At 56.7% G+C, this 23,983-nt stretch overlaps 1 protein-coding gene across 1 annotated transcript in view; it reads left to right on the top strand.

Moving 5' to 3' along the window:
* Positions 1-23,983, top strand: part of GLI2 (GLI family zinc finger 2) — a 175,780-nt gene that overhangs the window by 148,129 nt on the left and 3,668 nt on the right. Inside the window, exons 3-8 of the mRNA XM_032594103.1 lie at positions 797-999; positions 4,558-4,743; positions 15,025-15,226; positions 16,794-17,007; positions 18,241-18,363; positions 21,862-21,996. Coding sequence (XP_032449994.1) covers positions 797-999; positions 4,558-4,743; positions 15,025-15,226; positions 16,794-17,007; positions 18,241-18,363; positions 21,862-21,996 — 1,063 coding nt within the window. The remainder of the gene's footprint in view (positions 1-796; positions 1,000-4,557; positions 4,744-15,024; positions 15,227-16,793; positions 17,008-18,240; positions 18,364-21,861; positions 21,997-23,983) is intronic.

Raw genomic sequence — 23,983 nt, 5'->3', positions numbered from 1 at the left:
CTAAACCAAAGTTCTCTACTTTCAGGGCATCTCCCGATTCCTCCCTTTCTCTCAATTCTGTTAGGAACGTGAGCTCTTTGGGGCACCTGGCTGGCTCTTGATCGTGCAACTCTTGATCTCGGGGTTGTGAATGTGAACCCCACGTTGGATGTAGAGATTCCTTAAAACTAACATCTTTAGGGGCGCCTGGGTGGCTCAGTGGGTTAAGCATCCCTTGACTTCGGCTCCAATCATGATCTCATGGTTTGTGGGATTGAGCCCTGAGTCAGGCTCTGCACAGTGCAGAGCCTGCTTGGGATTCTTTCTCCTTCTCTCTCTGCCCCGCCCCCTGCTTGCACGCACACTCTAAATAAACAAACAAAGAAACAAACTTTTGAAAAAAAAATATATTTAAAAACAAAAAGGGAATGAGCTCTTTGTATCTTGCCCCTGGTGTTAGAGTTCTCATGCTCTGTTTTTCATTCATATAGAACGCATGCATCCAGTCATTTAATAAAGAGTTGTGTTATTTCTGTTTGTCCAGCTTTGAGCAGGTACTGGGGAAGCAGTGGGACAGTGTGGCCCATTGAGCCTGTGGTCCCGCAAATCCAAATGTGTGTATGACGAATTTCATCGCCAACACCAGATCGGCCGGTGGGCAGCCGCACCAGCACACAGGAGTTTTCAACCTGCATGTGCCAGCCAATGTGTGCGACTTCAGACTACTATGCGGACCGAGCCCGCGTCTCAGCCGGGTCCCCCACACATCCTTCTACGACTGGCCATGCCTTCTTACACTGCTCCTTTGTCTTTGCAGGCCTCCTGCCCTGAGTGGCAGCCCCATTATCTCCGACATCTCGTTGATCCGGCTTTCCCCACACCCCGCCGGCCCCGGGGAGTCCCCCTTCAACGCCCCCCACCCCTACGTGAGCCCCCACATGGAGCATTACCTCCGTGCCATGCACAGCAGCCCCACACTCCCCACGATCTCTGCGGCCCGGGGCCTTAGCCCCGCTGATGGTGAGTAGGGCCTGGGGGACTGGGGGACAGGGCCAGTAACCCTAACAGTGTTGATTCCCCAGCCCCAGTCCTCTGGGACAACAGTGACATTCCTCCCCACCACCCTGAACAACGGGTGTTCAGTAAGTGGCGAGAGCCAACACGGTCTGGGGACCATTGTTCTTGAGAGCTGTTCCGTAAACACCTTTTTGCATGCAAACTATGTACAATAATGGCCGGGTGTGTTTGTTCTTGTAGATCTTATCAGAGGTGAGAACTATTTGGTTGCAATAAACCAAACTCTGCTTCTGGTTAAGTAGAGGGGGCGTTGGATCCCGTCTCATGGGCCCCCAGAGCAGAAGGAGGACAGCGCGGGGTTGGCTTCTGCCCCTTGCAGGTCAACATGTGGCCTCCAAACGACACCCCAAGCCTCCACATGTGAGCACTGATGGCCTGGTGTGTCTCAGGTCAGATGCTTGAGAGATAATTGCCTGGTCCAGCTGGGAGATCAGATGCCCCTCCCCCCCCCATCCAGTTAATTTGAGACACGTCACGGGACGCAAATATGGTTTTCAGATCTAAAATGTAGTACTTCCAAAAACAATGTGCTACTTCCAGCCCCATCGCCATCTCACCGATGCACCTGTACAAACACACACACGCACACGCACACGCACACGCATGCACCTACACACTCACGCTGGACGCTAGTAAGCACATTTGGGAGCTGGCCCCGCCCATCCTGTCATCCCGGAAGTGCTCCCACCCCACCCCTAGCTTGGAGCGCTGTCCCCATGGTACCCGGTGGCCACTTATTGCTGCTGTTTTTGTCAAAAAACAACCGGGTTGCATCTTCTCAGAATCTGCCCACTGAAACTATCGGGCAGAGGGACGTTCCAGAGGACAGACATTTCTAAGGACTTTGCACTCAGGAGCCCGTGGGCAGAGGCTCCGGGAAACACGATCCCAGCGGGTCCCTCCTAACCACATCCCGTCCTCACCAGGGGGGATGTGCCCTCTCCCACTTTGTGGATATGACTGGAAGCTGCAGCTGAGTCCCGGACCTGAGAGGCTCGGGTTGGAGTTTCACAAGGAAAAGGACTCCAGCCTCCAAATACACAGAAAGGACTATCTGGCTCGTCGCTCTAGCCTTGTGATTTGCACTTCGCCTGGTCTTTACCACCAAGAAACCAGACGAGGCCACTGCCAGCAACTACAGGACGTGAAAGTGGCTGGCCACAGTGTGGCCGCTCTGAAGTGACTCCCAAGGGGTCCGACCCCAGCCCTGAAATCTCCACGGCGAAGCGTTTCGCTGCCTCCACATTGAGCCGCCGATTCTGGAACGTGGGCCTGTGCTTCTCCACGCCTCTGCTGATGACCCAGCCAGCGATGCGCTGGCGCGGAGCGTGAGGATGCTGCCCTGGCCTTGAACCTCGCACGCGGTGCAGTGCGCTGAACCGTGCCTGCCCCCGGGAAGATGCGTCCACACCCCACTCCCCGAACCTGAGAGTGTCGCCTCATTTGGAAAAAAGGCCTTTGCAGATGTGATTTAGTTGGGGATTTTGAATGAGGAGATCATCCTGGAATGTCCGCGTGGGCCTTAAATACAACGATAAGTGTCCTCACAAGAGACATATGAGAGAACAACGCATAGATGGGAGAGATGTGGCCACCGGCCAAGGAAACTGGGAACCCCCAGAAGCTGGAGGAAGAAGCACAGAACAGATTATCTCCTCGAGCCTCTGGAGGGAGTGTGACCCTGCTGACACCTTCACGTCGGACTTCTGGCCTCCAGGACTGTGTTGTTCGAACAGCAGTTAGCGCTGAGTCTGTACTTACGAACCTGTTACAGCAGCTGTAGGAGATTAAGACACATGGCTCGTGGGTCAGAGGCCCTGAGAGATGTCTCTAGAAGAGACAAGGACACAGTAGTTTCAGTGGATAACGGTGTAGCCCATCCCTTGAAGGAGGGACTTAGAGTTGTGGAGCACTGATTCGATGCCTGATTTCCATATAAACGTCCCCGTGGCTCCTGTCACGCCCACTTATCCTCCGCCCCAGTCCCTTGAGAAAGCAGGCATGGGGCCAGCTCCAGAGGGCACTTGGCTAATTTGCAGACTGAAACCCTGAGACCTCGCTGGCCCTGAACCAAGCTCCCAAGTGAGTAGAGACAGCACGACAGGCTCACACCGCTGGTGTGTCAGCCCCAGCACTTGCCCACATGAGCCCCGGAAAGTTCATCAGCTATGAGAGGCAGCGTCTGCCAGACCGCGTGTGCTCTGAGGACAAACGGGCCCTCCAGGGAAGGCTTCAGGGAGGAGGCGGACATCCAGAAGGAAGGGGGACGGGAGGGTGTTTTAGGCATGGACAGGGTAGGCAGAGGCCGTGGGGCATCATCCTGGCTGCAGGCCAGGCCTCTCTCTAGTGGATACGGCAGAAGTTGAGGAAGAGGAAGAGGGTGACTGTTTCCATTGACTGGCTTCTCTCTGCCCAGGGCATATGATGAGATCTTTGCTTTTTGCCAAGACAAAGAGCAGAGACTGCCAGAGTCCCCATGTGCCAGTGGGGGGTGGTGGTAATGGTGGCCCTGAGGTCATAGCACATGGGGATGCTGACACTGAGAATGAACGTGAGTCCCTCAGCACTGCCCGCACAGGCCCAGCAAGCACTCAGCACGATGCCGGCCATCACTGACATTTTGAATAGTAACTTGAGTCGTGAGTATTAGTGCCTCCGTGTTACGGATGGAAAACTGAGGCAGCTGAGAAAGGAGGCCCCTTCCCAGTTTTGCACACCTGGTGAAAGGCAGGACTCTCAATGGGTATGTATGGCTCCAAGCTCCGCGCCGGAGTGCCAGGCCCCCTCGAAGATGCTCCGAAGTTCATCCTCCCTGCCTCTTGGCTGAGCCCCCGGAGGGGCTGAGTGCAGGGCTGGAGGCAGACAGCTCGGGGTCCCGCGGTCGCAGGCCAGGCCGGGAGCTTGATCTGGCCGGGTCCGGGTGATCTCGCCGTGACTGTTCAGGCCAGGCCGACCCCCACAGCGTCTTCGTTTCCGTCTTCGTTTCCCGGGGCGCCTGGGTGGCTCAGTCGGTCAAGCGTCCGACTTTGGCTCGGGTCATGATCTCACAGCTCGTGAGTTTGAGCCCCGCGTCGGGCTCTGTACTGACAGCTCTGTCTCCCTCTCTCTCTGCCCCTCCCCCACACGCACTCTGTCTCTCCCTGCCTCTCAAAAATAAAGAAAACTAATAAAAAAAGTTTACATCTTCGTTTCCTTTTGAAGGCTCTGCTGGACGGTGGACAGGGGATGCTGTCAGCCTGGGTATCTTGTCTCCTGTGGGGCCTGCACGGGAAGGAAGGGGCGGTTGTTTACGGCTCTGCGGACGCGGAGGCTTGCGGATCTGGGTCCCCATCAGCAGGAACACGCCCCACCCCACCTCGTCTGCTCAGTTGGGGGAGGGGACCCAGGGGCAGAGGAAGGACCGGCGGGCACTAGGGGGAGCTCGCGAAGCCTTATGTGTGTTTCTCTATTTGGTGCCATGTCCTGATGGCTTCTTTCTCTCTCCCTCCCTCCTGCCCACAGTGGCCCACGAGCACCTCAAGGAGAGGGGACTGTTTGGCCTCCCCCCTCCGGGCACCAACCCCTCAGACTATTACCACCAGATGACTCTCATGGCGGGCCACCCTGCACCATACGGGGACCTGCTGGTGCAGAGTGGGGGTGCCGCCAGTGCACCCCACCTCCACGACTACCTCAATCCGGTGGATGGTGAGTGCTGGGCAGGGGCGGGGAGCGGGAGAGGGGACGCCGCTCCTTCTGTGGGTGAGGAGCCCTAAGGAGTGGTCTGGGATGCTTGCCATGACTGCTGTCCGCAGGGGACCGAGTCTGAGCAACTCCCACAAACACTTAGTGAGTCGCCGCAAGCCAGGACATGTTTTAGCAATTGCAGACTGGGGAACAAAACACACTCGTTTCTGCTTTCATGGAACTTACAACGTGATAGGGAGAGACAAAGCCAAGAATGGAGTAGGAAGCACTGGGGTGAAGTGGGGGGTGGGGGGTGGGTATAGTCTTGAATGAGGAAATTGAGAAATCCTCCCTGGGAAAATGATATTCAAGCAAGAATTAAAGGAGGTGAGCAGTACAGAAATATGTGGAAAGAATGATCCAGGCAGGGAAACAGCAAGTGCAAAGGGCCTGAGGCAGCAGCATGCCCTCTGAGTTCAAGAAAAAGCCAGGAGGCCAGCATGCCTGGCACCCAGTGAGTGGGCGGGGCAGGAGTAGGGTGAGGCCAGATTTCTGGGGCTGGTTGTGCAGGCTGGTCAGGGCTTGGTAAGACTTTGTCTGGCTTAAGCATCATGGGACCCTTGGAGGGGGATTGGACAGAGGAGTAATGAGACCTGACTTTTTTTTTTTTTTTAACAATTTATTTATTTTTGAGAGAGAGAGAGCACGACCAGGGGAGGGGCAGAGAGAGAGAGGGAGACACAGAATCCGAAGCAGGCTCCAGGCTCTGAGCTGTCAGCACAGAGCCCGACACGGGGCTTGAACTCAAGAACCACAAGATCATGACCTGAGCCAAAGTCAGACTCAACTGACTGAGCCAGCCAGGTGCCCCGAGATCAGACTTATTCTTAAAAGGAGTTCCATTGCGGCTGCTGATCTGAGAAGAGGCTTAAGGGCAAGGTGGAAGCAGAAGGTCCAGGTAGTGGAGGTGTGGAGAAGCAATCACATTTTAGATAGAGCCACAAGATTTGTCCCCAGACCAGATGAGGAGTTAGGAAGAAAGAAGGGCATCAAAGACAACAGCAGGGTCTTGGGTCTGAACAATTGGACAGTTAGTGACTGAGCTGGAGGCTGCAGGCAGGGCACGTCTGGCAGGCAGGATATCCAGTGTTCTGGGTAGGTAATGCTCTGGGTGTCCCTAAAATACCAAGTCTTTCCTTCCCACCAAATACTATCCTGATTTCACAGAGGAGCCTGTGGCCTGGCCCCCTGACCATGAGCCCCTGGGATCAGCATGGAGCCCCCGCCTCTTGGAGGAGAGAGGAAGGGGGAAAGGCTAAGTGCCCGCCTCCCCCAGTTAATGCCACTCTACCTGCTGCTCTTGGAGCCTAGCCCAGAGATACCCAGGGATCCAGGCCAGGCAGTGGAGCTAGAAACCACAGCGGCAGGGGGCAGGGGGGGCAGGCGGCTTCTGCAGATTTATCCTCCTCCAGCTCTGCCTGGGACGGCTTTTGCAGTCCCCGATGGCCGGGAGCACGCAGGCCCAGGGGAGACCTGCCAGAGAGGGATGGCCTGGTACCTACTGGGCCGCGTGACTCAGGGTGGGTCCCTGCACCCCTCAGCCCCCTCCTGTCCCCCAGTACTGGCTGTCCACACCAGCCACTGCAGCTCCCCCTTATTGCCTGGGGCAAAGCTGAGCCCCTCACTTCCTAAGACCTGGCTGAGCTCTTGCCTCCTCCAGGACACACGCCTTCTCCCTCCTCTCCCCTCTTCTGGATCCTTCTCGTCTCTCTCTGCCCTTCTCGCCTCACACTTACAAGAGCGACCTCGTGTGGCTCCTGAACCCCGCTGGGCACTACCTGTTTCCCCACAAGAGTGTTGCTGGGGAAGAGCCCTGGAGCCTCTCCCAACACTGGCTCTCACGGCCCCATCACCTTGACATGGCCTGAGGGATGCCATCAGAATGTGATCCCTGGGTCTGTCCCGCCCCTGTGCCTCTCCATAGCCCTCTGGTGCTCCCCACAGGGAGGCAGGCGGCGTGTCAGCAGGTGGCGAGGGTGGGGCTCAAGTAAAGCTGTGTGTACAGGCCACTTGTCAAAATTAGAAACCAGACAACAGGTACAATGCAACTAGTCCTTAAATAGCCACGTCCGAACGTCACATCCCCCCACGCAGGGCCTCCCAAGGCCTCAGGGTGGCCGGTACCAGGCCAGCTGGACAGCGGGCAGACACAGACAAACCACGGCAGAGGGTCTGGTCAGGCAGGTGTCCCCAGAGGGCAGGAGAGGCCGAGTCAGCCAACATGAGCACCTGCCCTGTGACTGCCCTCAGCCGTCTTCTGAGGCTGGAATTGTCATCTCTACTTTAAGATGAGCACACTGGGGTCGTGTGACTTGCCTAGGCTGTGAGTTGGGGTTTCAAGCCCCGCTGTTTATCACCAACACATTGGCTCTTCCCTTGGGCACACTGCCTCCAGGCAGCACCACACATCTGTCACCCCAAGAGCCATGGCCTCAGGGAGGGCCTGCTGGGTCAGACGTGTTCCAGCTCGGCCTAGAGCAGCCGGGCCAGAGTGGATGCTGCCCTTTGGGGTGGCCTTGGGAAGGGAGTTGGGGCAGTGAGCTGCAGACACATCTAAGCCAGCACTGCCTGTGCGCGTCCCCACCGTGGGAGATGACCCAAGGGAGCCGGGGGCACCGGATGGGGTCCGGACAGTGATTCCTAGCCCCACATGCCAGTTGGACTAAACACACTACTGAGTAAGGTCGTGCATGTGAACTTGGCCAGTGCCTGGCGTGCAGGAGCGACTCCATCAACACTACTTCCTGTGTCTTTCTAGCCTTTTCCCTCGTTCACATCTTCCCCTCCTGTGGGAGTTTTGTCTATCGATTGCCTGTGTCGCTGTCCACCGCGTGCTTAGCCTAGTGCCAAAACTCCTCGTGGCCACCGCCCCATGCCTCCCATCCGTTCCAGCCCCAGGCCTGCCACGTCTGAGTCGTCAACCCCCCACAGCGGTCCTGTTATTTGCCACCTTCCCAGCACTGCCGTTCAGCTCGGGCTCCTCACGGCTGCCTCGCAGTAATTTCTCATCCCCTCCGTCATTGTGCATCCCTGTGGCTTTCGTCACCCTCAGGGCAAGATTCAGGCTTTATAACCCGGCTTGAGTGGCCTTCCCCTGCAGCCTAGTCTTCCCCGCCCCTCCCCCTCCTCGCACACTGCCTCCCACCGCCCGGCTCCAAATGAAGCCTCCCAGACAATTGCTCTGCTCCCTCTGCCTGCAATGCCCTTCCCTGCGGGCTTGCCCAGCTCGCTTCTGCTCCGTGTGTTCGGACCCCAGTCAGCCGCCACTTCTGAGACACCACCCGGATCCAGCCCCACCTCAACCGCGTCAGCTCTGCTCGCGCTCCCTCCCTCCCACCTGCGGGGCTGTAACTGGCTGCTGCTTCTCCGTTGACAAACTGGGGGGTTCCCCAGGTCCGGGAGCATGGCAGCCAAGGAGCAGGCCTCTGTGTTTGCAGAGTGACTGAGTGAGTGAGTGGTGGTCACCAAAAAACCTAGGATAGAAAGATGCAAACTAATTGGGGAACTATCCGGGGTCAAGCAGCTGTCGGCTCTTTGCAGGGAGCTGGGGAGGTGGCCGGGAACACGGCAGCTTTGTTCTCAGGGGCGCTCAGCATTTGGCAGCATCTGGGGCTGAGCAGGAGCAAGGGAGGTGAGCTCATCAGTGGGCGTGAGAGCGCTGCGCTCGCGTTGGACTCATCACACCCACCCACCATCCTTTCTCCACCTCTCCTCTCGGGAACGTGATTGTCTTCAGGGTATAGAGGGAAGTTTCCATCCCGGACCTGGGCAGGCATATCAGTTTCTCACCCCAGATCTGCTGAGGCTGGGGGTGAGGCTTGGCAGGGGGTGGGGGGGTGGGGGGGGCGCGGTTCTGAACCCTAAAGGATTTCAGGAACAGATGACTCTTTTCCTTTGGTCCCAATCCTTTACGATCCAAGGAAATTAAGAGTAGGCCGACACAATATCCTGTATCTGTCATTACTTAATACGGTTCTTTTTTTTTTTTTTTCAAGCCAGTTTGAACTACAACCAGAACATTTGCTTCTGCTTCTAAAAATGTTTTAGGCATTTCTGGGGCGCCTGGGTGGCTCAGTCGGTTAAGCGTCCGACTTCGGCTCAGGTCATGATCTCACGGCCTGTGAGTTCGAGCCTGCTTCAGATTCTGTGTCTCCCGCTCTCTGACCTTCCCCCGCTCACGCTCTGTCTCTCTTTCTCAAAAACAAATAAACATCAAAAAATTTTTTTAATGTTTTAGCCATTTCTGTTCAGCTCTGATGCCCAAGTGGATGTGTTGTTCACATGCATCTATTAGACCCCAGTGCGCACAGCTCAGGTCAGCCTCTGGAGTATCCCCAGCCTCTCCCTTCCTATAAACTGGGGAGCAGGGAAAACCCATCAGCTCCTGCTGGTCCCAGCTGCATGGGTGTGGGGAGAGACCCTCCCAGGAAGCTTTAGTCCACCCAGTGAAGTGTAGACCTTCTTTTTGCTCAGACGGTCACGGAATTGTGCAGGCTCAGAGGCCACCTGTGGAAGGGTCCTGAGACTCTCCGAGAATACGTGTGTTCATGTTAGAAAGCCTCTTATAACCATGACCATGACAGGTAAGCTCTGTGCAGGTACAGGGGGCCTCATGACTTTGTGGGAAGTTCAGGAAACTGAGCCTTCTCTCTCTCTCTCATTCATTCTGGGGGTATTTCTTAAGCACCTCCTATGTGCCAGGCATACACAATGGTGCATAGCATGCCAAGTCGTGCCCTCGTGGTGCTCGATAAGTTCCACGGGTGGCTCTGTGTAATAATCCTTGCATTTTTCATACATTCACCTTTTGGGGTTAAATAAATAGACCTTAAAATAGAACCTTGTATTTTTTCTCATATGGGAAACCAGATATGCTCTGAGGAAGACGTCCGTGTCCTTGCCTCCGTCAAGCCCAAAATAACCTCATCTGGGTTGAGCGTGTGTCGAGGAGATCCCCACGGTGGTGTGGGGCAGGCAGGAAGGCAGAGGGGGCCTCTGCCGGGGCTCTCGCTGCAGCGAAAATCCAAGCCCTGCCCTGCTCCCGGGTCCCAGGACCAGGCTGCAGGCTGGACAAAGGGCATCTCCCACGTCCCTCCCTGGCCAGGGGCCTCTCAGCCTCCTGGTGGTCGATGGAGGCCCGTTGCCTCTTGTTCTTAAAGGAGGCTGATTTATAGCAGGAAGAGTGGAAAGTGATACTGTGCTGGGAGGTAATAGATCAGCGGTCAGGGAGTCCAAGGCTATCGCTCTGCCTACTGGTTCTCCGGAGGGCGGGGAATTCACCGGTTGTCACCGGGGCCTTAAAATGGAATGTTCTTGTTTTATGCTGTTGAATATTGGTGATTGCACGGCAGTGTGGGAGCCGCCACAACCCACCCCCTCCTCCCACCACACTGAGAAGATTGAAATGTTTCCGATTGAAATGTTGTCTGTTTACAGCCCATATTTCCTCCGAGCTGTATATTTTATTGTCATATTGACACTAATTTGACTTGGATGTCACCTCCGTTCTGACGCCCGTTCTTTATGCTGCCTGCGGGTCCAAGGGGGTTTTCAGAGACCAATTACATTGATCACACCACAGAGAGGCAGGAGGAGCCACTGGAGGGACTGCCGGAGGCCCCAGTCGGGCCGGGAGTCCGTGCCCAGCCTGCAGACGGGAGGGAGACTGAGGCAGAGGAGAGCAGGCCACAGGTTCCCCGAGGGGCAGGACTGCTGTGTGCAGACCCGGGCTAGGTAGTGTATGTGGGTCACCTGGTGAACCGGCACAGACACGAAGTCACTTTACAGGCGAGGAAGCCGAGGCCCTGAGCCTGAGCCCTAAATTTGTCTACATCACAGAACTGGGAAATGGTGCCGGCCAGTCTCAACCCCAAGCCTCTGGGCTCCAAAGCCGAGGTGTTTTCAATCCCCCCATAAGAGGGGGTGAGGGGGCTGCGGACGGCTAAGTGTGGGGCAGGTTGAGGTCCTCCAGTTGGGTTTCCTTAGAGCATTTCCTCAGTGAGTCCAGAAGGTATGTGGGCGGGGCTGGTCTGTGCAGGGATGCTCCCTAACCGGTGAGGACCCAGGGCCCACGAGCCAGGCCACGAGGCTGTGTCCTGCCACCGCCAGGGGGGCGTGTCCCAGTCCCACGCTCAGGACAGCATCTGGCACAGAAAGGCCTCCTGGGAGGTGGTGCTGGGACACAGCTGTCTCCACTGCTGGTGCCCCACCTGCCCCGCCCACGTCCTGGGGAGCCAGCCCCTGCTTCCTCCTGCCGCCCTCATTCCAGGTTCCTGGGTCCTTGGGACACCCCCCCCCCCCCGAGCTCGGGTGACATGCTGGTCACAAGCCCATAGCAACCCAGAGGTGGATACTGTTGGCCCATCTTCCAGGTGAGGAAGCAGCTCAGGGAGGTTCAGAGCCTCGCCCAAAGTCACCCAGATCAGAGCAGTCAAGCAGGGTCAGAACATGGTCTGCCTGCACCAGGGGCCCGTTCTCAAACCTCCTGCCCTTCCCGGCTGCCCCCAGGGAAAGCAGCGATGTCCCCAAGCACTCTGGAGTTACCTAGTAATCCCAGGAGCCCTGCCCAGTGCTCTGGGCACCATTTTCTTCTCTCACCTGGACAGTGAGCTTCACAGGAGGGCAGGGCCGAGGGTCCCCTCCCTTGCTTGCAATCCCCGAAAGCGTCCAGCCCGATGCCTGCCATACCGTCACCACGACAAGGCTCTGATGGGTGAATGAACTAACACATGAATGAGCAAAAGAAAGACGTAGTGGCTGAAACAGGATCCAGATGCAAGCGGCAGCAGGAGTGGGTAGCATGGGGCATCTGCCCGGGTGAGGGCAGGCTGGTGTCCGGTCCCCCCCGGCGGCTGACAGAAATCGGCGCAGGCTCATCCACAGATGAATGGACGCAACAGCTCTGCCAGTCCCCGGTCATAAATCACAGGAGAAGCCACAGGAAATGAGTGCCAGGATTTTCTTTCTATTTAGTAATTTATCAAGGGAAGAGGCACATTAATAAACATATTTCCCTCGAGGGGTGGGAATAACAGAGATGAATATCACTGTCAGATTTGCCCTGTTTCCTCTTGTTAGGGGCACGTGAGAGGGTGGGAATCCAAATATTAGCAGCAAAGTCTTTTTTTAGAACATGCATTAGAAGGATGAGTGTATTTCTTAGTCTACAGGATGTTGGATTGTCCCTCCCACCTCGTGTCTCTCCATTTGCCACTCGGTTCGTAAGTGACAGGACTCTTTGGGAGGATTCACGTTTGCATCTTTGATTTTCCTTGGAAGTGAGGACCGACGGGGAGTGAACTCAGTAAATAAGAACAAAGAAGCCTAGAGGAGCCCGGATGAATGGACAGATGAGTGAATGCTGTAGTGACAGACGTACTGCTGTGTGGCCCAACTGTGTTTTCTAGATTTGCTGTCCCTCACTCCAGTATTAGTTTTACGCTCATCCTGCCCATCAAAGCCGTCCTCCTCGCCCCTGAAGAAGCGACGTTAATTCTCAGTTTCGTTTTAGAAGGTCTGCTGGGCTTTCAGCTCTTCGGTGGTTTGCTGGTGTCCTCGAGATAACTCTGCAAGCCAAGCTGTACCGCCCCCATTGTACAGATGGGCAAAGAGAGGCTCAGGAGGCTGAGTGATGTGCTCCAAGCACTAAGTGTTGGGTTTGGTGTGGCCCAGCTGTGTGTTCCCACATGGTGTGTATGTGCATCTGACCACCCCAGCCCCCACCTCCAAGCACATCCTTCCCCGCAAGGTGCGTCTTCTCTCTACCCTGGGCGGAGGCGGTGTGCTGAGTGCTTTGGTGGCCAACTGCCTGACTTCCAAGTCTACTTCTGCACTTCCCCTGGCTGCATGGCCTCTGTTATTCATAAAACGACAGTAGTAATAGTTCCTTCCTTCTAGGGCAGTTGACGCTATTGAATACTTTAAAGATTAAACAACTTAATACCTTGGAGTGCTCAGAACAGTACCCAGCACCTTCAGGGCAGTGCATAAATATTGACTTGCCCTGGCTGTGATTCTGCTGTCCCTCACCTGTGTCCACGGCTCAACATTTGCCATCTTCCATTCGGGCTCACCACCGAATGGATGCATATGTGTATGTGTATGCATACAACGGTGGGGGAAAGGACCCAAGTCCCTGATGCATAAAGGTGGGAGGGGCAGAAGCAATCAGATAACCACACCGGTGCATGCGGACTTGACAACGTGACCCCCCCCCCCGTTTGGGATGGGGGTAACTTCCCAATCAGGATGTCAGGGTGCTCTCCCTGGGAGAGTGATAACCCATGGAGGTCTGAGCACAGAGAGGAAGGGAGAGCACTTCAGGCAGAGGAATGGGCATGTGCAAAGGCCCTGTGCCAGAAGACAGGTGACAGGAGTAGGGAGCTGGGAGGTGGCTGGAGCAGAGCCTGGGAGGTGGGCAGGATGAAGCTGGAGAGGTGGGCAGGGGGCACCCACAGGGCCTCCAAGCAAAAGCCACCCTGAGCATTTGGACTTTTTTCCTAATAGTACTGGGAGCTTTGGAAAGGTTAGGGCAGGGGGGCACAGGGACATGATTCAATTTACACATTAAGAAGCTCTCTCGGGCTGTGGTGAGGAATGTGGATGGGACAGCAATTAGCTAAGGGCCCTGGGATGACCCAGGCTAGCAGTGGGCTGGGGGGAATAGGAGGAGGGGGAGAGGAAGGGAACCTGCAGGGGGCTTTGAGGGCAGACTCAGTCATGAAGGAGGTAACAATGGAAAGGCATCAGGCCAACTCCCGTCAGAGGCTGTTTATCCCAGTGGCCCAGGAAGAAAGGGGCTTCCCGGGTTTGCCAAGGGCGAGGGGTCGGAGGAGCGCCAGGCATGGGTGCCCCCAGGGCCCAGCAGGGGACCTGGGGGCATGAGGTCGTGGGCAGGGGCTCTGCTGAGGCTTCTGCTGTTGGTAGCTGGGGGGGTCTATGCACTCACACAGGCCAAATAGGCCCCGAACCTTCTCAGGGGCTGGCTGGCACTGGGGATGGGGGCTCAGAGATCCCCAGGCCGTCAGCCCTGCCCTTAGTGCCCCCACAGCTGTGGGGACAAGGCACCAACACACCAACCCTGCAGCCAGGGCAACCTGCCGCCTCTCTGGAGGAGGAGCACCTGTGGGGTCTAAGCAGCTCTGAGCGGACAGAAGGGAAGAAGGCGGGCATCACAAGCCCAGGAACGGCCGAGCACAGGCATGGAGGCAGGCTGCGTGTAGCAGAGGTGTGCACCAATAGCCTCTGGAGCTGTCTACAGGCAACCCCTCCAGCCCAAAGGGAACCTGGAGGCCCCCGAAGGGGCACAGAAAGAGGTGTCGGTGCCGATATCCAGAAATGCAGGGGCATGGCAAAGCGTTTAGGTGCCCCTGCTGTGTAATGTACTCCTCACCACAGCCCCAGGGGTCAGATCCAGGAGACCCTTGCGCAGAGAGGAACCCAGGGCTCAGGGAGGGTCTGGAAAGGGCAGACACAGAGCATGTGGGAGTTGCCCGGTGACACTGGCAGGTCGTTTATTCTAGTCCATTGTTTGTCCAGAGGAGAGAGCCAGAACCCTGACTGGGGGGCGGGGGCGCAGTCTGGAGCCAGGCGGGAGAGTGTGACCCCAGGGTCAAGGAGCCCCCCCTCTGGTTCAGGCTGTCTTCCTTCCCGCAGTTCCTTACCGGTGAGGGGTGAGAGCTTATGCGAGGGGCCGTCAGAGAGAGCGGTGGGGTGGTGGCTGGGGTGCGTGCCTGTGCATGAAGAGTGCTTAAGGTGACAGGTTCTCGAAGCCTCGAGCAACTCCAGAGGCCAGGATAGTGGCTGCCCTTGGGGTGGGTCTGGAAGGACGCTGGCCATGCCTGTTTCTCGACCTCGCGCTAGCTTCACAGGTGGGTTCAAGTCGTGGCCACCAAGCTCTTCAACACTTAGCTGCTACGCCTTAAGCGTTGCGGAATCCAGCCCCGCTCCCTGCAAAACTAATAGTAAAGGCACTAACTTATGTGCAGCGAACATATTCTCTCCCCCAAGCATCTGACCTGTGTTTCTCACACCCCCACCACGTCATGCATGGATCCATCCCATTCTATAGATAAGCAGACTGAGTTGGAGAGAGGCCAGGGCCCTTGCCCAAGAGCCCCCAGCTGTGGTTCTCATTACACCGTCCTCAAAGGCTCTTCCCGATGTCCCCCCCCCCACCAGTCCCCCTTCCCCAATTCTACCCCCTACAAGCACAGTGATGCCTGGGGTTGGCTGTCCCCACAGTGTCGCGCTTCTCCAGCCCACGGGTGACGCCCCGCCTGAGCCGCAAGCGGGCGCTGTCCATCTCCCCGCTGTCAGACGCCAGCCTGGATCTGCAGCGGATGATCCGGACGTCACCCAACTCGCTGGTGGCCTACATCAACAACTCCCGCAGCAGCTCGGCGGCCAGCGGCTCCTACGGCCACCTGTCAGCAGGCACCCTCAGGTGAGCCCAGCCGGCATGCGGGCGGCCGAGCCCCAGAAGGTGGGCTGGGGGCCACGTGGGGGAGGGCCCATGCTTTCGACCCGTGGAGAAAGACAGGACACGTTGCATTTGTGAGTCGGTGTGCTTGCAACCGCTCCCTGAATTCCACACCGACCGCGATGATGTGGCAACGTGCCGACATTCGAGTACGTCTTCCTATGTCCGCTCATCCCGCAAAGCTACTCTCTGATGTGAAAAGTATGTTTACTGGGCCTGGCACGAAAGAGTCAACCATAAAACCCAAGGTTTTATGGCAGCCACAGCCATTGGTGGCGCAGGTTGTGACGCCGACTTGGGCCATGCCAGGTCTCCGAGCAGGCAGCCAGCTTCCCGCTGTGGTCACAGCACGGCACACCCAGACCTCACACCATTCGCCCTTGTCCCCACCCCGCCCCCACTCCACCGTGCAGCCCATGGCTGTTCCAAGGACTCAGACCCAACCACCTTGACTCAACTCATTTCCTCCCCGCAACCCTCCTCAGGGAGGCCAGGAGGTGTGAGGAATGTCAGGAGAGCCTGGCCCTGGGACGTGCAGAGATCGAAGTGGTAACAAGGATGTTGGCTGTCTTTTTTTACAAAACAAATTACTCCGAACCCTTAGCTGTTTAAAGCAACAACGAGCATTTACCATCTCGAACTGTTTCTTGGGGTCAAGAAAATGAGACTGGCTTGGCGCTGGGTCTCACGAGCCTGCGCTGAAGGTGTCGGCCAGGGCTGTAAGGCACCTGAAGACTTGCCTTTATTTCACGTTACGGGAGTCTCTCTATAAGGCTGCTTGAGCTTCCTCACTGCATGGCGGCTGGCTCCCCCACCCCCGCCCCGAGTGACTGATGCAGGAGAGAGCAAGGAGGAAGCCACATGTCTTTTTCTTTTTAAGTTATGTACTTATTTTGAGAGATAGAGAGAGAATCTCAAGCCCCAATGAGGGGCTCCATACCATGAACCTTGAGATCATGACCTGAGCCGAGATCACGAGTTGGACGTTCAACTGACCGAGCCACCCAAGCCACATGTCTTATATGGCTTAGCCTTGGAGGTCCGCATTACTTCCGCAGTATCGTGTTCTGGAGAGAGGGCTCATATGCAGATGGCATAAAAGAACCTAGAGGTGCACCAGAAGTGAAAGAAGAGAGGGGGTGATGCGAGCTGCAGGGCCCAAGGCATGTGTCCTGGACAAGCGGGCATCAGAAGCGGCCTCAGGGCCCAGTGGGGCTCAGATGGTCGGGAATGCCTCTCAGGCGTCAGAGAGGTGAAGGGCTGGGGTGTAGGCCTGAGATGGCGCCTGGCCCCTCCCTGGGGTGAAGGCTGGGTCTTGGGGCGTGGCCTGCAGGCGAGCACAGCCCGTGAGGCCTGAGATGGCAAACAGTGGTGGGTCTTGAGCCAGGTAAAGCCATGCTGACCGCAAGATAAGCAACACGCCCCTCCCGATCCCTGGCAGGGTCCTCTCTGCGCAGGAAGCCTTGACCAAACAGCCTCCGCCCCCCCCCCCCCCAACTCCGTTCCGTGACTTGCCTGCTCTCCTTTGCAGCCCAGCCTTCACCTTCCCCCACCCCATCAACCCGGTAGCCTACCAGCAGATCCTGAGCCAGCAGAGGGGCCTGGGCTCAGCCTTCGGACACACCCCGCCCTTGATCCAGCCCTCGCCCACCTTCCTGGCCCAGCAGCCCATGGCCCTCGCCTCCATCAATGCCACGCCCACCCAGCTCAGCGGCAGCGCCACCTGTCTGAGCGACGCCACCCAGGTAGGTGGGTCCCCGGGTTCCCGGGGCCCCACTAGAGCTGATCATTGCCGTCTCATGCCGGGAACTTGTGGAAGGACTCCCCGCTCAGGTGTGACTGGTGGGATGCCTTCTGGCGATAGGCCACGGGATCAAAAGGGCCGGATGCTGGATCAGGAGACCTGGGCGGGGTCCTGACACCCTCACTTTCGCTGGCAAGTGCCTGGCCTATAAATTCTGTGGTCGCCTGTCCTATCAACATAATGAGTAGACGGAGCAACCCTAGAATTCAGGCTCTGGCAGACAGAGTACAATGTACTCGGTACTTAGAGCCTAGGTTGACCAAAGGCCATCTTACTTGAGCTCTCCAGCAGGCCTTCGACGTGGCAGGGCGTGCTGGTACGGTGCCAGGCACACAGGAAGCGCCATTATTTTTTGCTGAATGAAGCCCCATTTTGCACATGAGGAAATGGTTTTAGAGGCAGTATCGGGGCGTGGAAGGACACAGTTGTGGACTCCGCCAGACGGCGTTTTGGACCCCAACTCGCTGGAAGCATCTTTCAGCCTGGGCTAACGCATGCGCGGAGTGGGGCCTGCCGCCTAATCGGGTCGTTGTGCGCATACCTGAGCTTGGGTGCGCAGAGCCCCGTGGGGACCCGGATCGTGGCTAACGTTCACGATGACAGTTCTCGAGGTCGCGCCACCTCCCAGGCCAGCCACCTGGCAGGGCGGAGCCCAGAGGTGAGCATGTGCTGGGACGAAGGCAAGACCCCACCCTGTCTGGAGCAGCCCCTCTTCCAGGACGCCCTCCCTCTCCACCCCAGGGCTCCAGGTGTCCACCTGGCACCTCCCCCCAGACAGTAGCTATCAGCTCTTGTGACCAGGCCCTTCTTTCCTGCTCCCCGGGCTGGCCCGGCCCTGTTCTTCTGCTCTCATGCTTCAAGACCCCCTGCTCCAGAGGGCTGAGAAGCTGAGGCTGCTGGAACAGGAGTGAAGGCCCACATTTCGCAAAGAGAGGGTTTCTTTTCCATTCCCAGGGAGGTGGTGGGGGGGGGGGGTTGGAAGGCCGAGCTCTGGGCTCTCTCGTGGCTGTGCCCCCCAGCCAGAGGTCCAAGTCGGGAGACCCGGCTTCTGAAACTTCAAACAGAAGTGCTGCCCCAACCTACGTGGGGAGGATCCCTGAGGTAAAGCCCAAACAGAACTTGGGGTGTCCCCACCCTGCCCCTGCATGACGGACTCCCCTGCTCCCTCCCTCAGAACAAGCAGAACAGCGAATCGGCTGTGAGCAGCACCGTGAACCCCATCGTAATTCATAAGCGCAGCAAGGTCAAGACAGAGGCAGAGGGCCTGCGGCCAGCCTCCCCGCTGACCCTGACGCAGGTAACCTACTGGCTGTCCTGGCCGTCCTCCAGCTGGGTGAGCGGACCTGGGACCTTGGCCCTGGTGGTGAATGGACGAACGGACAGCTGCCTGCATGAATGAGTGAACCAGAGAGGGCGGGGACACCGTGAGCTCAGGGAGGACCAGAGCTGTGTCCCCAGCACCCTGCACGTTACATGCTCATCAAACACGTTCTGCATGAAAGAGCGGATGGGCGGATGGATGGATGGATGGATGGATAGATGATGGAGGGAGGATGGAGAGATGGATGGAGAGATGGATGGATAGATGGATGGATGGATGGATGAGTGGATGGATGGATGGACGGATGGATAGATGGATGGATGGATAGACAGACGGATGGATGGATGAGTGGATGGATGGATGGATGAGTGGATAGATGGATGGATGAGTGGATGGATGGATGGATGGATGGATGGACAGATGGATGGATGGATAGATGGATGGATGGATGGATGGATGGATGGATGGATGGATAGATGAGTGGATGGATGGATGGATGGATAGACGGATGGATGGATGGATGGATGGATGGATGAGTGGATGGATGGATGGATGAGTGGATAGATGGATGGATGAGTGGATGGATGGATGGATGGATGGATGGATGGATGGACAGATGGATGGATGGATGTCTGGGGCTGCAGCCATCCCCACCCCAGCCCCTCACACAAGCCCCAGTCACACTCAGTCACTCCTGTCCCCTGAATGGCTGTGGCCCCTGTCCAGTTGCTCCCCGTCCCTAGAACTCCACCCCCCACCTCGCCCCTTTCACTGCCACTTCCACCTTTCCTGACTCTCCTGGCTAGTAGGACTCGCATGTGCCCAGACGCCCATCCTAGCTCCTAGCTCATGTCGCCTGTAGGCTGCACTGCGCTGAAAGCTTTGGAGAGGCTGCACTTGGGAGACGAGGCTGATTCGGCCCCACGTCAGTAGAGTTTGCACGGGGCCTGATGCAAAGTCACTATGAAGTAGGAATTTCTAATGACTCGATGTACATCTGAGGGAGCGAGAGGCACGGTACAGAGGGGAGGCAAGGAAGATGATTGTTGGCAGGAAGGTGAGGGAGGGAGCAAATCAGAGCCCAGGTCTGTTGCGGGACTGAAACCCCTGTGCCAGTCCCTTTGGAGATCCTGCCACTTATTCAGATGCTCCGAGATGACAGGCTGATGCTCCCAGTTCTTGCAGCAAAGGTCTGTCATGGAAAGGAAGGGCTTGGTGTGAGTGCTGACCCCGCGGGCGGGCCTCCCGCCCCCCCCCCCCCAGGCCTCTGACAGTGGCATGGTCTCCATCTGTTACTACAGCATCACCAGCTTTGACACCAAGGATGCAGGGGACCTCCTGTCCCCCGTCTTCCCTACATCTGTCAGACCATCCTTTATCAAACCTGTAAACCATCGGGCATGCTCTGGGCACTTAATTTTTATGAAATATTGGGTCCTGTTATTGTCAGGCAAACAGAGGAGTTGGTGACAAATTCTTCTCCCCTCGCTGACGCCAAAGCATCTCCACATGATGCATGGTTTCCACGAGGTCGGTCATCATCGGGGGCCGTTGAAATTGATGAGGACGGCACATATCCAGGGGAGATAAACATGCTGGAACTGTGAGGACAGACGCGGAGCCCCGGGGAGCCCCTGCCCCGCCCCTCCAACCCAGAAAGGCAGCACAGGGCCCTCCTTCCCGCCTGGCCTGGCTCCTCCAATGTGTCCGTGGAAGGAAAGCTGTTTATCACAAGAGGTTGTCACTATGTCACTCAGGGTCCTGATTCAGTGACCTGTCTCATTTGCAAGGTGGATGGGCGTGCTTTCCCTTGGCAGGCATGCGGCATAATGAATCCCTGCTCTGTTTAAGCCCTCAAAACCGTGGGCTAGGATGATGCCCAGCCCCATCTGGAGGCCCCGAGCGCACCCCCTGCCCCCGCGCCGTCTTCCGCTCACGTGTCCACCTGGCAGCTCCTTCAAGTCTTCTTTCAAATAAGCGGGACGTACAGAAATAATAAGTCTGTTTGCAGTTTTTCTGACAGTGCAGAGCAGGGGTAGGGGGCCACCGCCCCACCGACCTCCCCCATTGCTAAAGGTTCAGGGCAGGGGCGCACCTGCACTTCCTTTTAATGTGGACCCAGCGCTGCCCGTGAGCTTAGGATACTGCACATCATCGTTTGCCTTTTCAGGGCAAGTGCGTTCACTGGAAAGTACTCTGAGAAGCAACCAGAAGCTTTGCAGCTCCAGTGGAAAGTCGGTCAGGGGCGTGAGTCTGCCGCCAGCCCGGGGAGCCACGAGGCAGATTTCCCCACTCGCAGAAATGGACTCAGCATCAGTAATGAGGCTCACGAGCGAGCTACAGCCTCCGCTTCGTGGTCTCTAGAGCCCATAGGGGTTGGGGCTTCTGACTGTGGGGGAGGTCAGCCCCCTTAATCTGGGCTATAAATGTTTCGCCCGGAGACTCTTGGGAAAAACAGAATAGTCCTGCTGTTTTGTAGATAGTGTGAAATGGAAAGCATTCCATCGTTCTAACATCTGCTGCTTTGCCTGGCTTTGCTCTGAGCCTGCCCCAGCCAGCCAGTGCGGTATCGGGGAATCCTTGACATCCTGTGGCTTTTGTCCCAGCCTGGCACGTCTGTGCCTTCCCCTTCGCTCCCAGCCTTTCCTTTGCCCTTGTGTCCCCTGCTTTTCTTTTGCCACCTTGAACAGGGCACACGTGGGCCCTGTCCTGATGAGGAGACGCCAGTGCAGATGGGGGCTGTCACTCACTGAGTGCCCTGCAGAGAGCAAGGTGGCCTCTCCCTGAACCCATTTTCCTGGTGGTGATGCAAGAACACAGATGCCCACGTCTTAGGACTGTGGCGGGGAGGACAGGATGGGCACTGGGAGACCATGCCAGTAACCCTGGGCACGAATCGGGGTATACTCTGTGTCCTGGAAGGAGGAGACAGTGTGAGAGTGAGTCGTCTGAAGGGCCAGGCCAGATGCATGTTGGCTGTTCTCTTGCCTCCAGGCGGGAGCAGACCCCGTGCAGACTATAAATGAAAACGCCCCCACCGCGATCGCATGCGGGCATATGCCGGTCCACCCTGGCTCTCCCGGAGGAAACCAAACCCCATAAGCGAAAGTCACTGCCCTCCTTTCTCCTGTTCTCCTCGCCAAGTTGGTTGACCCAGGATGTGATGGGACACTTTGGTGATGACAAGCCAGCATTAGAGAGGAAGGAGGGGCCCCAGGACAGCTGTGCAACAGGAGAAGGATGGGTGGGAGCTAGCTGAGGAAAGTGGCTGAGCACATACATGTACGTATGCACGCGTGTGTGTGTACAAGTGCATGCATGTGTGCTCACGTGTGCGTGCATGTGCATGCGTGCGTCTCCACACCCATACCAACTCAGGGTCCTTGGCATAGACCGCCCGGGGCCAGTAGTGACCTTCCGTCAGGGCCCGGTGGCTGAACGTGGCTCACGCGGGTTGCTCTGCTCCTCCCCCAGGAGCAGCTGGCTGACCTCAAGGAAGACCTGGACAGGGACGACTGTAAGCAGGAGGCCGAAGTGATCATCTATGAGACCAACTGCCACTGGGAAGACTGCACCAAGGAGTACGACACCCAGGAGCAGCTGGTGCACGTGAGCCTCTAAGCCCTAGCAGCCCGCCCGGCGGACAGAACTTCAGGCCCTCTGCGGGGGAGAAGGGGCTGGGGGAGGTGGCTCTAGGAGATGCTGGGGCCACGTCCTCTGCAAGTGGGAGACCTAATTATTTATCTGGGCCGTGCCTGCTTCTAAAAGGGGGCCTACAAACACATACATAGTATAAGAGATTAAAACAAAAGTAAGTAAATGAGAAAATTAAGGAGAAAGGAGCAATAAATGAAACCAGGTGTGGAATGGATTTAAAAAAAAAAAAAAGCTATGTGCTCTGAGCTATAATTCACATAAATATCTTTTTTTTTCCCTGAGCTTCCTAGCAGCCAGTACAAAGAGGGAAATAAGATTAGTTAAACCAGCGAGCATCTATAAACACAGACCCTGAAACCTGAAAGAAGGTCCTCCCATGGAGGAAGGAATTAGTAATTTCCTCTTGGAGACCATTCACAGAGACCCAATGTACACAAGAACAGATGGGGTGTTGATACCATTGTCAAAAGGGGGCTGCTTAGAAATAACTGGTACTGTCTGCTCAGGACACCAGAGAGGCCATGGGACCTGGGTGCCCCCTCATGTCATGTCCCTTGGTCCCCACTCTAAACTGTTCTACAGCAGCATCCATATGATGGCAGTCGAGAGGTAACCTGTGAGGTTTGGAGAGCAGAGGCTGGCTGCATCACACCTCGCTGAGTGGTTCCAAACAAGTGACTTAACCTCCATGAGCCCCAGTTTTTTTCCTCCCGTAATGGGGATGAAGCCTACCTAACAAAGTTGTGAAGGTTAAATGTGATACCCACATAAGCACTTAGCAGATGGCATTTCATGCATGGTAGCTAGCCTCCCGCCCCCTCCTCCCTGTTCCCCACAGCAGCCCTGAGCGGGTGTCTCTCGTCTCCATCCAGAAGAGAGCTTAATTTCAAGAATCACCCTCCCAACACTGCTCCCCCGCGAACCCACACACTCCTTGGCGAATGAGAGTCTGTACCGATGAGCCCCACACCAGCCTGCCAGTCAGATTTCTGGATGGGGTCGATTCACACTGCTCACATCCTGAAGCCATCCCAAAGGGGTTTGCTTCTCCACAGCTCTGTGGGCTCCGGATTTAGGACACTGCCCTCTCCCTCTGCTTCCTCTTGTCATGCCAGTTGCTTTCAAATACCCAGGGTTTCTTTTCTTTGGGGTGCCCTCCCCACCCCCAAAGTGTGAGGACACAGGAGATCAGAATTTCCCAGCAAACCTGTCGCGGCTGACATAGCACCTGTGAAATGGGGCTGCCCTAAGCCCTTCTGGAACTCGAACATAATTTTTCAACCTGTTCCACGTCTTTGGGTAAACCATTCCGAGATGGAGAAGGGGCCACTGGGGCTGTGAGTTGTAGGACAGAGGAGATTAGATGAAAGAGAGAGAGGACTGCATGTGGGACCACGAGGGGCCGGGTGGGGCGGTGGTGGGGGTGGGCAGAGGGGGAACAGAGATGCAGACATAAGAGGTGTGCATAGTGGTGAGCAAGCCAGCCCCCAAGAGCAGAAAGGGAGTTCCTCAGATACAGGCAGTCGGGGGAAGCAGGGCTTCAGCTGCAGCCTTCTGCCTGTGCCCAGGACTGTCCCTGTGGGCAGAGGTGATCACCTCCGCCTGGCCCTGGAAAGAGAAGCCCCCTATGAAAAGAGAGCCAGCCCCTCTGCCGGCTGTGACTCTCTCTCCGCTCCCTGGGAAGATGGATGGTGGCAGGCACACGGGCGAGCTGGAGCCCCCAGTCGATTATTAACAATTTGTTGCTAAGTAAACCAATAAGAAAAAAATGAAAGGCATTGTCAGGAAGCATTTTTATCATTTGAGAGGCTTTAAAAATGGAAAGTGAGGCTAATATGATAAGATTTCCCTGGAAGTTCAAAGCGCTGTAGATTTTACTTGTTCCAACATGGGCATTTGTATGCATGATGGTCGGGCCTGTTTCTCGGGGGGCGTGTGG

This window comes from Lynx canadensis, chromosome C1 (genome assembly GCF_007474595.2).
Source record: "Lynx canadensis isolate LIC74 chromosome C1, mLynCan4.pri.v2, whole genome shotgun sequence".
Lineage (NCBI taxonomy): Eukaryota > Metazoa > Chordata > Mammalia > Carnivora > Felidae > Lynx > Lynx canadensis.
The sequence above is the reverse complement of the archived record's forward strand: the minus strand, read 5'-3'. Positions and strand labels throughout refer to the sequence as shown.